This window comes from Sinocyclocheilus rhinocerous, unplaced genomic scaffold (genome assembly GCF_001515625.1).
Source record: "Sinocyclocheilus rhinocerous isolate Xijiao unplaced genomic scaffold, SAMN03320098_v1.1 scaffold945, whole genome shotgun sequence".
Taxonomy (NCBI): domain Eukaryota; kingdom Metazoa; phylum Chordata; class Actinopteri; order Cypriniformes; family Cyprinidae; genus Sinocyclocheilus; species Sinocyclocheilus rhinocerous.
Window position 1 is genome coordinate 1,519,259 of NW_015629570.1, and position 13,293 is coordinate 1,532,551.

General features: G+C 36.7%; 2 protein-coding genes across 2 annotated transcripts in view; one reads left to right on the forward strand and one right to left on the reverse strand.

Annotated features, from left to right (window-relative positions):
• Positions 1-3,337, forward strand: part of LOC107739349 (tyrosine-protein phosphatase non-receptor type 4-like) — a 38,485-nt gene extending 35,148 nt beyond the window's left edge. The window contains exons 23-26 of the mRNA XM_016551444.1: positions 1,775-1,903; positions 1,983-2,131; positions 2,243-2,378; positions 3,059-3,337. Of these exons, the coding sequence (XP_016406930.1) occupies positions 1,775-1,903; positions 1,983-2,131; positions 2,243-2,378; positions 3,059-3,157 (513 nt within the window). The 3' untranslated portion in view covers positions 3,158-3,337. The remainder of the gene's footprint in view (positions 1-1,774; positions 1,904-1,982; positions 2,132-2,242; positions 2,379-3,058) is intronic.
• Positions 3,338-3,663: 326 nt separating this feature from the next.
• On the reverse strand, positions 3,664-9,153 carry LOC107739339 (keratin, type I cytoskeletal 19-like). The gene is made up of 8 exons (XM_016551436.1): positions 8,514-9,153; positions 7,936-8,018; positions 7,363-7,519; positions 6,642-6,806; positions 6,437-6,562; positions 5,956-6,176; positions 5,821-5,867; positions 3,664-5,660 (listed from the first exon to the last, which is right to left on the reverse strand). The coding sequence occupies exons 1-8, from the start codon at positions 8,934-8,936 to the stop codon at positions 5,554-5,556; spliced, it is 1,329 nt and encodes a 442-aa protein (XP_016406922.1). The 5' UTR covers positions 8,937-9,153; the 3' UTR covers positions 3,664-5,553.
• Between the last annotated feature and the right edge of the window lie 4,140 nt (positions 9,154-13,293).

A 13,293-nucleotide genomic window follows, 5' to 3' on the forward strand; every position in this document is an offset into this window, starting at 1 on the left:
TCATTGTCATGTTAGAAAAAATGCCCAACAGTGCGGGGAATGAGAAGAGGGTAGCATCTTCAGTTTCAGGTTTTTGTATTACATCACACAGTAGTGTGAATTCATGACAGCGTTGATAAAGTACAACTCCCTCACACCTTTAGCACTCATACATCCCTATAGAAGAGCTTTACTACCACTGAATGCCACTGTGGGAACCAGGCACTTCTCTCTGTACTCCTCCTCTAGCAACACCAGAACATTTTGGATGCTGTTAGATCCGAAATGATTGAATTGGTCTCATGAGACCAGAGTATGGATTCCCAGAAGTCTATATTTTGTAAATATGGGCCTTGGAAAAAGTTAAATGAGTTTATTGTGCTTTGGCTACAGTCGGTAGTTCTGGTGTGGATAAACAACCATGCATGTCACTTCTGCATGCTGCATCTTACTCTGTGAGATAAAGTGCCACTCTTTTCACAGCTTTTGCCGGCTCTGAGACACTTTCAGTGTTTCTCCTGCTCTTTTTCTAGCAAAAACTCACTCATCACTAAATGAAAGCTTAAAGTGAAGACCTGATTATTTCAGGGGCCTTTCCACAAGTCCATTGTTTTTGCATTTCTATGTTACTTTGGCTATATTTTCACACTTAAAACAATAATTTGGTATTCCTCTTGTATTGTCCTCTTTTATGCTAAGAAATAAATCTCCTGACAGTTCTCTCTCAAGTGGTTTCATTGTTGTCAGCTTTAAGTCCGAGTATGATTCAGTGGGCCATATAACACATAATTATCAAGAAATTACTTACCTTTAACAATTTTGGTTCAACATACTTACCTGTTGATCAATACTTGCCTTAACCTTACACCAGAATTTTTTGTTTTGTTTTGTTTTATTTAGTAACTTTCAGGAGGGTGTACTCATTTTTGTAACACAACATCTGATCACTTTGATAAGAAAATTGTATTTTCTTGAATAATTTTAACATTCTTCTTTGGTAACTGATCAAGCAGACTTGCTGGAATATTATATCTCTAAAAAACCATAACATGTCTTCTAAGCAAAGAGTAATTGCTGAATTTGTTAAGTTTCAGAGGGGGTGTACTCATTTATGCTGTGCACTGTGTGTGTGTGTGTGTGTATATATATATAAAATAAAATTCATAGAAATACAAAATAATAGAATAAAATAATACAAACATCTGTAAGAAATTTTTCAAGTTTTAAAAATCCTTTGTTTTTATATACTACATTTTTTTAATTAACTATAATTAGTCAACATCAACAATTGCCAATTTAATACATTTAGCAAATTGCTAAATGTCATGAATGAATTTAATAAGTTACAAATAAATTACTTCCCTGGTCATACATATGTGTCAGATTCATTGCTTTGTTATTCTTAAAATTTTTTTTAAATACCTTTAATAATCTGATCTAATTGTATTATTTGCTTCTATAATCAAAATGTAAGAATGTATAAGCCGCTGTTCCTTTCTGCTAATAGAACCATGACATTGAGGGCAGGGCCTAAATATTGACCAATGAATTTTTGGCTTAGTGCGTTCCAAAGTCAAATAATCCAATCAAATCCTGACAGATAAATCAAGTCCCGCCCTACATTACTTGTCTTTTAACATGTACACATCATATTACATCACTTTATGGAAGTTGAATGATATGAAAATGCCTTTTTGTAACTTTTTGCTTTGCTTTTGTCCTCCACGTGGTTGTGTTCTGAATTCTATCAGTGATTTTGCCAAGATATGATATATCTTGACATTTTCTGTTTTAGGTGAAATGTCATCAATACTGGCCAAATGTTTCGGCAAGTGGCACCTATGGAGGCTTTCAGGTTACATGTGTGTCAGAGGAAGGGAACTCAGCATACCTGCTCAGAGATTTGATGCTTACACACTTGGAGGTGACCTATCTCTTTAAATGTTTCTTATTTTTAGTGTAAATAGATTTCTGTGCTAATATCCGTTTGGATTTGTATTCAGAGTAAAGAAGAAAGGCAGATTTGTCAGATGCAGTACTTGGCATGGCCCGATCACGGCGTTCCAGAGGATTCGTCAGACTTCTTGAACTTTGTCAGTCAAGTACGCAGCAAAAGAGCGGATGCATCAGAACCCGTAGTGGTTCATTGCAGGTCATGCCTAAAAAATGTCCTGACAGTATCCACAATCAAGATCTCATAAGCTGAAAAATACACCATAATGGTGAACAAAATGTTTATTAACTCCACCCCTTTTTCTTCTAGCGCTGGGATTGGTCGCACCGGGGTGCTTATCACCATGGAGACAGCGATGTGTTTGATAGAAAATGGTCAGTCGGTGTATCCTTTAGACATCGTCAGAACCATGAGAGACCAGCGTGCCATGATGATCCAGACTCCTGTGAGTAGTCTAGCCCACATTGCAGCTCCTTCTGGCCAAGAACCGCCCACTTAGATAGGAAGAGACTGTTTGACTGACAAGTAATGTTACGTTTAGTATGTAGATGCGCATTTAAATGCAAAAGCTTTTTCCAAAAACAATTTATAGCAGTAGATTAATACAGACAGACTCTCTAAAAAATGCGTCAAACCAGTTAATTGAGTTGCATTGAATTGATCCACTACCGTTAACGTCGCGTTCAGATGCGCATTTACAGTATGGCAAATGCTTTTTCCCCAAAGCAATTTATAGTTCTGTCATGAGCTACAGGAACAATTTAGTTGAATTACTATTAAGTAACTCAAACAAAGTTTATAAATATCTAAGAGTCCATGCTACAAACTTTGCAAACTAATCGAACGATTAATTCTTCCCTTGTGTATTGATATTTTTCCCACAAAACAATTTTGAGTTCTACTATGAACTACAGGAACAATTTAGTTAACTTGCTATTAAGTATCTCAAAATATCTAAGATTCGACACTAAAAACTTTGCAAATTTTGGTTAATCCAATGACTAGTTCTTTCATGTTGGAAAACAGACTTTCAAAGATTGCGTAAAAGCAAATCTTATTGCGTTTGTGTGTAAATGCAGTTTTGTTTATTCTGAGTCACTTGACATCCATTTTGTTTGTTTTCAGAGCCAGTACCGTTTTGTCTGTGAAGCGATTCTGAAAGTTTACGATGAGGAGATCGTAAAGCCGTGCGAAACTGAGCCTCCGGTCGAAAAGGAAGAATGAACGCCGTCCTTCAACGTTTCGGAGGTTCTTCTGTGATTTACAACTACTGCCAGTGAGATCTGCGCTCAGCTCGCTGTCGCCCCCTGCTGGAAGGCAGCGGACATGACTGCCTGCAAGCTAGAATACAGACGAAAAAGCACTATTGCACTTTACAGCGACAAACAATGACTTAAGGATTTTTTGTAAAAAAACAAACAAACTAAATATCAGGTTACTGATGAGTTAGGTACTGTTAATAATGTTAGTTATTTGGGTTAGAGAAAGAAATTTGCTTTTGCTTTTGTGCCAAAAGCTGAAATGAGCCACAGTCCATGTCAGAATTAACTCTTGCAACTAACGACAGCACGTTTTATGTTTTATTTATTTGTTTTGGGGGATTTTTAACAGTGAACTTGAAAGCAACAGGTGCTCAGCCCATTCTCTTCCCTTTTCCCGACTGTGACTGTAATTGTTTTAACGTTTATGTTTGAAACATAAGTTAAAATCGTTAACATACTTTTTTTTTAAATTGTCGAACAAAAACAAAGCTTTTAACGATACATATTTAATTAGTTTTTACCCTGGCGCTTTAAAGATAGTCTTTAAAGTACTTAAGACTTTTGTAAAGTACTTTCGTTACTTGATAAAGTTTCCATGGTAGTTCTCTCTTTAGCGAAAATTAATTAATTTAGCGAAATTAACAGGCCACCAGCTGCGTTGAAAATGAGCCATGGTAAAGATGTTTCTTGCTGCCAAATTTCACAGCTGTTTGCCTCTAAAACTGATTGGTGTGTCGCTTTGGCTAATCGATATTTATTGCAAGGCTACGTGTAGTACGTAACGGCTGGCATTTGTATCGTTAAATATGCATCAGGCAGCTGTTCTTCTTTCAGATCCATGTTTTCCGGATCTTTGAAGCATTTTATTTAGAAAATAAAGCTGTGAATTTCACATTAGCTTCGTTGGCGGAAACTGGATTCTCAATTGATAAGTATGGACGCAAATTAAATGTTTAATGTGCGATTTAGTCTAGCGTTCTCTCTGGTTAGCGTAAAGATCATCACATATTCACAATTACCAATTTTCTTCCATGTTTACGATCAAATTTTCAAAACTTCTACTGTAAGAAACCGATTATCTTCAGATTTTAGTTGTTCATCTTGTATGAATAGTTTTGTGTTTTTCGTTGAGAAAAAGTATCTGCTCCACTCTCTGAAGATACCGGTTTAAATTCTGCTTATGATTGGTTATGCTTATCCATATCTCCTCTTCTCTAACTAGTTACCTGTTAGCAATTACCTGCAATATACTCAAAAGGTGGTCATAGTTCATTTAGTTCTTGCTATGACTGTAGAGATGATGGCATTTACAGAGCTCATTGGTCGCTTTAATGTTTTATTCACTGCAAGTGCAAAATTTAACGATCAATAAATTTAAAGTATTTTTAGTTTTTAAGTTATAATTTTCTGCATTCTGAAAAGAAAAGATATGTAAGAATTATGGAGCAAAACGTTTTTAATATGACACTCCGGACCATCGTAATTGTTTGCCAATGTTTTTATGAACATTTCCCCCTTACAATGTTTTGCGGTGCCATTGCACAAATGATTTGGCATTAAGGACCAATCACGCCCACCATTTTGAATGTGAGCCGATTTTGCTTCAGTTTACGTCATGATAGCGCAGCAGCTAGAAATTTACTACCGACTTTGCGTCGGAAGTGGTGGTATTTTTGTATTTAACAAAAAAACTAATAAAAAAAAAAGGACAGCACTTTGCAACTGACTGTGGTAGTCAGCTGTGCTACTGTAGAATTTATACTGTAATTGTGTGATGGGGGAAAATATGCGGTTTAATTATTTATGTTGAACATTTTGTCAAATACAGACACCTGTGGGGGTGGGGGGCTCTTAACTACATAGTGTCATATGTGAAATACTTGTAAATACAATGTTATATATTAAAAGTGTTCTGAAAAGATAATGGTGGTTATTTTTGTTTTAGTATGTTTTTAAAATGTCAGAAAAGTACACAGGAAATTGTATGTCATGTTTGTATATCTCCCAGTTGTGTTTGTACGTTTGTGAGAGAGCGAGTACGTCTTTTGTACAGACTGTTTTGTTTCTTACTGGCGTACCTTTTGAAATTGTGCTTAATTAAGCTGACTCGTCTTTTGGCGCTTGTGACACACGTCAAATCAAATATAATACAGCTCAAACTTCTATTTTCAGTGTTGTTTTTGATAAATATCGACCTGCTACTCATACAGGAATGAAAGAACAAACACATTTAATTTCGCAGCTTGTCTTTTTATTTTTTCTTGGCATTTCACATGAGATGTTGAACAGGGATCATTTAATCAGCCGTATTGAGGCTGAAAATTCATGCCAGCTTTATGGATCTCATTGCTGTCGTTTTTACTTCTTTATGACCTCAACGTCAACATCCTCTGTTCGAGAAACAACCTTTCCATCAACCATCTCTTCGATTACTGTGCGAACACGCTTGGTCACCACAGGTTCGGCTGGAGAGGAAAAAATAAAGAAGAATTGTAAGTTAAAAGCTACACAAATGCATGTAATTATCAACATTTTAATTGTATTTCAATTGAAATGATTTACATTGATTCATGTAGTATAATACATTTTTTCCCCCAAAAAAGGACACCCTTTAAAAACACTTACGCTTAGGAGGAGGAGTTACAATCTCTACAACTTTGATTGTCTGTCTCCTGTAACAAAAAAAATAAAAATAAATATCGTACAACTTTTGTGATCTTTATAAAGACAACGTTCATTTGTTTATTTGTAAAAACTTACTGCATTATCTCTCCATCCAGAAGTCTCCTGTACTCCGCGATCTCCAACTCTAGTCTGGTCTTGATGTCCAGGAGCAGTTTGTATTCACTGCCCTGTCTTTCGATGTCCATGCGCACCTGAGAAAGCTCCGCCTCCAGACCGTTAATGACGGCCTGCAATTGGCTGAGCTGGAGGCTGTACCGTGACTCTGTCTCTCCCAGTGTGCCTTCCAGTGCTGCTTTCTGTCAAAGCATAACGCATAGAAGAATGGTGAGGGTGCGTAATAAATTGCGTAAGTGGCTCCCTCTAGAGGCAGCTATTGCAAAATGTCTTTTTTTCAACATTATTGATTAAAGTTTGTAGAGAATTGAGCATAGAATAATAATTAGGGGTGTGGCTGTGCATGTTGGATAAAATGAATCTCCCCCCAAGTGGTTGTAGAAATGTTTTTAATATTAAATTAAAGTTAGTATGAATTGCAAAGAGAAAGAAAGACTTTTACCAAGCTGAGCTGTGACTGTAGTTCGATCTCCAGGCTCTGAAGCGTCCTCCTAAGCTCGCTGATTTCACTGCGGGACAATGTGATGTCTTCTTGTCTGGTGGTTACCGTCTTGTTCAGTTCGTCGAACTGTGGGGACAGAGATTTGAGGTCAATGTCTGAATGATTGTGTATGTTTTAGCCATTGAGAATAAGAACAAACACTTACTTTGCCCTTGTACCAGGACTCCATTTCTCTGCGGTTCTTATCAATGGCGCCCTCATACTGGTGTCGGATCTCCTCCAAGATGCGGGCCAGGTCTTGCTGAGGTGCGGCGTCAACCTCTACGTTTACGCTGCTGGAGGATATTTGAGCGCGAAGAGCTGCGAGTTCCTACAGAACAATGATATAGATGTTAGCTTATGCACCTTTTCGTACATTGCACATTTTTCAAAGAAATGGTTTGTTCTGAAAAGTGGCAATTGATATTGTAGGAGATGGAGGTGCTTGATCTTTGACTAGTGAAATTTCGCAAAATAGTTGCAAATTGCTCCCTCTAGCTGCAGCTAGCAGGAAATTTCTTTTTTAACATTCGTAATAAAAACTAGTGGGAATTTGAGCATAGGGTAATAATTAGGGGTCTGGCTATGCAGTTTCGATCCCCCTAGTGGTAGAGGAAGTTATTAAAATTTTACATTAACATTCACACAAAATTCCCAATTGCACGGATTCCTATTGGTGTGGTAAATGTGACCACACCTTAAAGCTTTGAACTCCAATGCTTCAGGTAACATTTAATTAGAGGACTAGGGTTTCTAATAGTGCCTAATTTTTTTAATTACACTTGATTGGAGAAGATTATTGGTTTGGTGGATTATTTGGTAATGATCTTGCTTCACTGCACCAGGTTTGTCCTGCTTGGAGGGCCATAAAAAGTTTTTGATCTCACCTCTGCATGGTTCTTCCTCAGGTAGACAAGCTCTTCCTTCAGACCCTCAATCTGCATCTCAAGGTCGGAGCGAGTCAAGGTGAGTTCGTCTAGAACCTTTCTCAGACCGGCGATATCAGCCTCCACGGACTGACGCAGGGCCAATTCATTCTCGTACCTGAAGCCGCAAAGAATAACAATGGTTAGGTTGGGAATCTAGAAAAACTCAAGTGTTAAAATGTGGGGTGTGACATTAACAAGCTCATAAAATGAGGGGAAACCCTTGCTGGGAATGAAAGATTGGTTTACCGGTCTAGACTGGTCTAAGCTGTTTTTTACTTAATAACCAGAATGGAGTGTGATCAGTGTTAGAACTATACCGTGGACTTTGCAGGAGCCCACTTGTTTTTGTTTTTTTATAACGGGGGGCGGGGGGGTGTTTGTGCGCTTGCGCCTGCCTCAAAAGAGTGCCATTAAGGGGAGCCTAGCTCCCCCGTAGTTCGCACGCTGAGTGTGATATTAAAGTTATATAAACTTCATGAAAAGAGGTTTTAAATGATGGAACTAGAAGGTAAAGGTTTTTGTTGTACTAACTTGACTCTGAAGTCCTCGGCTGCCAATTTGGCGTTGTCAATCTGAAGGATGATTCTGGCATTGTCCTGGCTGGCGACAGCGATCTAAAGACAAACAGATAAAGAATAGAAACTCCCTGACCTTTACACTTATATATATATATATATATATATCCATATATATTTTTATGTATCCATTATATTGCTTGTATATGTGTTCTAAAACATGTCTATATAGATTATTACTTTTTATTTATTACTTTTTAGTTGTAGTTACCTTATGACTTAAACTTGCTTTATGTCAGCTAGTTGCCAAGATAACATTTCTAGTCTTCATTTCTAGTTTAGATTTTTGTTTTGTTTTTTAAATATAACAACACTGGTGACATTATTATCCAAATATGGACATGCAGACCACAGGGATTGATCATCTTTTTTTTTATGTTTTAGTTTTATTAATTTACTGTTTTACGTCAATAAAATATAATGGTTATAGTACTATGGTCATAAGTAGTGTAGTTTGCTTTTCATTGAAATATTTTTCATTTCCACGTTGCAAATAATATAACTTTTATAGTTATGTAATGTAAAATTACTCACTTTTTTGCGCAGATCTTCAATGGTGACGTAATAGTGGCTGTAGTCTCTGGAAACAGGGGCTCTCTTCTCGTACCACTCCCGGATCTGGTGCTCCAGTTGCGAATTGGCTTTCTCCAGGGAGCGCACCTTCTCCAGGTAGCTCGCCAGACGGTCGTTGAGGTTCTGCATGGTGGTCTTCTCGTTGAAAGCCAAACCGAAGCCATTGTCACCTCCGCCGAGCGCGCTGGCCAGGTCGAAACCGCTCTTGCTACTTTGTGCGTAAGAGACGCGCACGCTGGAGCCCCCTGCACCTGCGTAGACACTTGGCGCATGACCGACGGCGATGCGCTTGGAGTATCCACCGCTGAGCGAGAGCGAGGTGAAGGGACGAGAGCTGGAGCTGGACAAGCTCTTGCGTGAAAAAGACTGGGTAACCTGAGTCATGGTTTCCGTTCCTGTTGCCTTTGCGCTTTGTTGGATGGACACCTCTGACAGTTGCTTAATGGTTTTGGAGAGCCAAGGATCTTTTTATACAGTTTGACCTTAGGGGTGTGTTTATTTCAGCTTATTTATGGGAATGATTATCGGAAAAGCATCAAACAGGTGTGTCCAGGGTGCCTCTGTAAAATGGCCCAGGACGAAGCCCTGAGGCACGCCTAACCTGACAAACACGATTTTATGAATAAACATTAATTCTAGGTTAATTCCCCAGAATTTAGTGTTTGATGTTTGATGATATTCCACCATTTTCATGCATGTGCATGCTATTTTTGTATAATATATAAAATATATAATAATGCAATATATAAAAATATAAAGTATAACAATTTATTAAATTAAAAAAATGTATATAAAAGTGCTTATTTTAGGTGTTATTTATTTATTCGAAAATATACTATTTTAAATATGTATAATTATTTTAATATTTATTAAAACAGACCTAAAATAAGCAATTCATTACATTTTAAATGAATTTGCTTTATGTCAAGCTTTATTAAAATGTAGTAGTAACATTTTAAATGAAAGTTGTTGTGAAGGGTTTCCCTTCCACCTGTGCACTGACCGTGACCGTATCTGATAAGGTTATTGCCCTGTTCGGTATGTGCAGAATGAGTAGCCTACTAAAAGCCGCAAGTTCACTATCAATGTCAGTACACACCCTTGATGATTAGATGTGAACGTATATGAGGAATATAAGCCTGATTTAACTGAATACAATAAAACAAGCTATACTTTAGTCACCGATAGTATGATGTTGATGCAACGCCGCTATTGCACCATAAACGGATGCTCTTTTAATCCAGCTCCAAATGAAAGTTTTGAAGGAAAATGTGACTCAGGTAATGATTCAGGTATGGGGGAAAAAAGAGCTCTCGCAAGATTTTTGGCCGTGACAATGTGAACTTTTACTTTTTCCCAGTCATTTAGCGTCATTATAAACCTATTCGAGTAAAGCACACTTTAACCAGCCCAAAGGCATGTAATTACAATGTTTTCGAGTCATGTGTATCTGTGATTATATGTCCCAGACACACCGTACAAAGGTGAGGTACAATTACACACGTACAAGATCGTGTTCCTTATGATCCATGTGCATAATTATTTTGTCTTTCACCTTTCCCATTGTCAGTACTCTCTCACTTTCGTACCTGTCATAGCTTAATGCCCTCATTCGCAGCTCTTTTCTCATACCCTAATGAGGGAGTGTCTCATTCTCTTATCTTTCCACTCCCGCCCGCATAGCTCGCCTCATCCAGACCGAGTCCAGCGCTCGTCTCTGAGGCGGATGTCTGGCGGTCTCTGGCGTGCAGGTTTCGGTCCGCGCCTTCACTCTCTCCCCTCTCACACACTTTCCATCACCGCTTTCGTGCATCACCACTCCCTTCGGAGTCATGACTTTTTAAAGGGGTCATATGATGTTGCTAAAAAGAACATTATTTTGTGTATTTGATGTAATGAAATGTGTTTATGCGGTTTAAGGTAAAAAAAACACATTATTTTCCACATAATGTACATTATTGTTTCTCCTCTATGCCCCGCCTTTCTAAAACGGGTCGATTTTTACAAAGCTCATCGTTCTGAAAAGTAAGGTGTGCTCTGTGCGTTGTGATTGGCCGAATACCTCAAGCGTGTGACGGAAATGTTATGCCCCTTGCCATATTGTGATGCCTTGTAGACAAAAACATAAAAAAAAAAACATTATAAACGAGGCATTTGTTGCATCCAGTGGGGACTTTTTACGCGTTGCATTGCATCATAAACATAAAACCATGTCTGCATTTGTGATGAACTGTTTTATAGATCTTCTTTATGCACCAAGAGCTAGTAACACTCCAAAGAGAAAGGAAAAATTCAAATCGCATCATATGACCCCTTTAAAACCCCTTTTGTTGTTGGTGGGTTTACTCATTTGAATCTTTTGTTTTGATTCAGGTTGGTTAGGACTAGGAGAGAGTGAGATTTTAAGAGGTTTTACGCGTTGTCTACAAGAGAAATGACAGAGATAAAACTTATTAAAGTAAACAAGTAAACTTACATTAGAGGAAAGTGTCTATAACATGTATATATTTATATATATGTATGTAAGTTTGTACATACTACTTAGGTATGTGTCATGTCAAGGGCTGAATTGGTTTACCACAAATAAAGCCAAAAAAACCATGGTTAAACCATGGTAACCACAAATTAACCATATAGTTTTGCTACACTAACCATAGTTTAACAATGGTATTTGTAGTAAAGCTGTGGTTATACAAATGGTAATCAATACGACAAAAAAACCATGGTTATTACACTTTTACTACAATAAAACCATGGTTATTTTTTGTAATATATAACTGATTACATAAAACAAATAATAAATAAATAAAAAAATTAGCATATGAGAAAAAATCTATTTGCATATCTTATTAAACACTTGTTTTGCTACTGATTATTCATATTTCAGTAAATAAAATGTTATTTTAGTAATAGTTTGGTGGTGAAACTCATCATTACTAGCTGAGCTACTGACACAGTTTCATTTCATTTCATTTCATTTACATCTGACACATTTTACCCAACCGTTTTTTTAAATATATACTGTATATTGTCACTGGCACAGTTTACCATTAATCATCTAAAATCACATTTTACCCCAGAGTTATTTTATTTTATTTTACTTTACTTTAGTCACTGGCACAGTTTACCATGAATCATCTGACACACTTTACACCACAAATATTTCTTTTATTTTATTTTATTTCTTTTATTTTAGCCAGTGGCAGTTTGCCATGAAGCATCTGACACCCTTTACCCCACAGCTGTTTTATTTTAAATAAAATATTAAATAAATTAGTTACTAAATAATTTATAATTTAATATGTTAAATTATAAATTATGTAAAATTTTATATTAATATTTAATATTAATAATGATTGGCTTATCAATATGTATATTTATATCTAATAAATAATTTTGTTTTGACAAAATTTGTTCAACCTGCCATTTACAAAATGTACTTTTGCCTGCAAAATTGTTTTCAGTACGCTCACGTGCACCTCTGAATCACCAAAAATACAGTGTTGTGTGAGGAAAAATGGTTCCCAAAGACGCATCTTACTTCAATCTCTTACAATACGTCATCGTTCATGTATAAAGGTGTTTGTTTTTGTCTTTAGTGTTGGTCCTCAGCCTAAAGAATGACCTTTGAATGAAATCCTTGCAGTATTCAGGTGTAAAGGCGATACTGGGCCGTGGTTTCATGTGGGTAAGATGATACTAGTAGGGGCAAATGGGTACCAAAACAACAAAATCTTGCGTCAGAAGTCGGACTGAGTTGCTTTTTCAGTGCAAGTGTAAACACTGAATAAGTTTACTATCAATAATAGATTTAAGTGTTCACGCTATGTAAAACACTCATCAGCATTTGTTAAAGGATTTACACGTGATTTTCTCTTGCACGCTGCTACCTGTCGGCTGACGTCCAAATTACCACAAAACCCTAAATGTGGTAACGTTTTAACTGTTCGATGCATCACTTCTGTTTACACAGCAAAGGTCATGTGGCTTAAAGGTCAACATAATGCCTCGGTAAGCCAAACCAATGGTTCATTTCGCCACACTGAACCTGTCGGACGAGTCTAAGTGTCATTTGAGTTATGTGCCCATCCTTTTTTGGTTTTAATCATCAAAGACACTCCTCAACATAATTATTTTCTGAGACTCGCAGTCTCTTTTCTCACCCGAGGCGACTGCCGACCAGTGTCAAAGCAAATTAAAGACTTCTTTTGTGAAGGGTTTCACTTCAAAACGTAACTTAAACCCTTTACATGCATGGGTTTTATTGATACCAGTGTTCTGGGCTCTCAGGTGACACTGCATTGTGGTTGAAGCTTGCAGTAGTTTTTGCTAAAAAGAACCAGTTTTCTTTGTTGTTTTTTCTTTTAATTACTTTAAAGTCTGACGTAATAGTGTGAATTGACATATAGGTTTAGGTATGATTTATGCAAATCTTTAATGACCAAGATAATTATGACAAATAGTCAAATTAATCTTAATAAGATTACATTTCATTCTGCGGTCAGCTGGTTAATTTTCTTTATTTGTAATTGATGATGTCTCCTCAGATGAATTTACTCTTTCTGGATTGATATTTATCAATTCATCCTTGTGTGTCTATATATATACTGTATATATATATATATATATATATATATATACATACACACACACACACACATTTTTTTGTATATTATCTAATAAATGACATATTATACTATAAAATCTATTATATATATATGTGTGTGTGTGTGTGAGTGTG

Bases quoted from the DNA above. Each gene is read 5' to 3' on its own strand.
- LOC107739339 (XM_016551436.1), bottom strand. From the start codon at position 8,936: ATGACTCAGGTTACCCAGTCTTTTTCACGCAAGAGCTTGTCCAGCTCC. The intron at 7,520-7,935 runs GTTAGTACAACA...TTGCGGCTTCAG, and splicing joins GCCGAGGACTTCAGAGTCAA to GTACGAGAATGAATTGGCCC. The intron at 5,661-5,820 runs GTAAGTGTTTTT...TTTCCTCTCCAG, and splicing joins TGTAACTCCTCCTCCTAAGC to CCGAACCTGTGGTGACCAAG.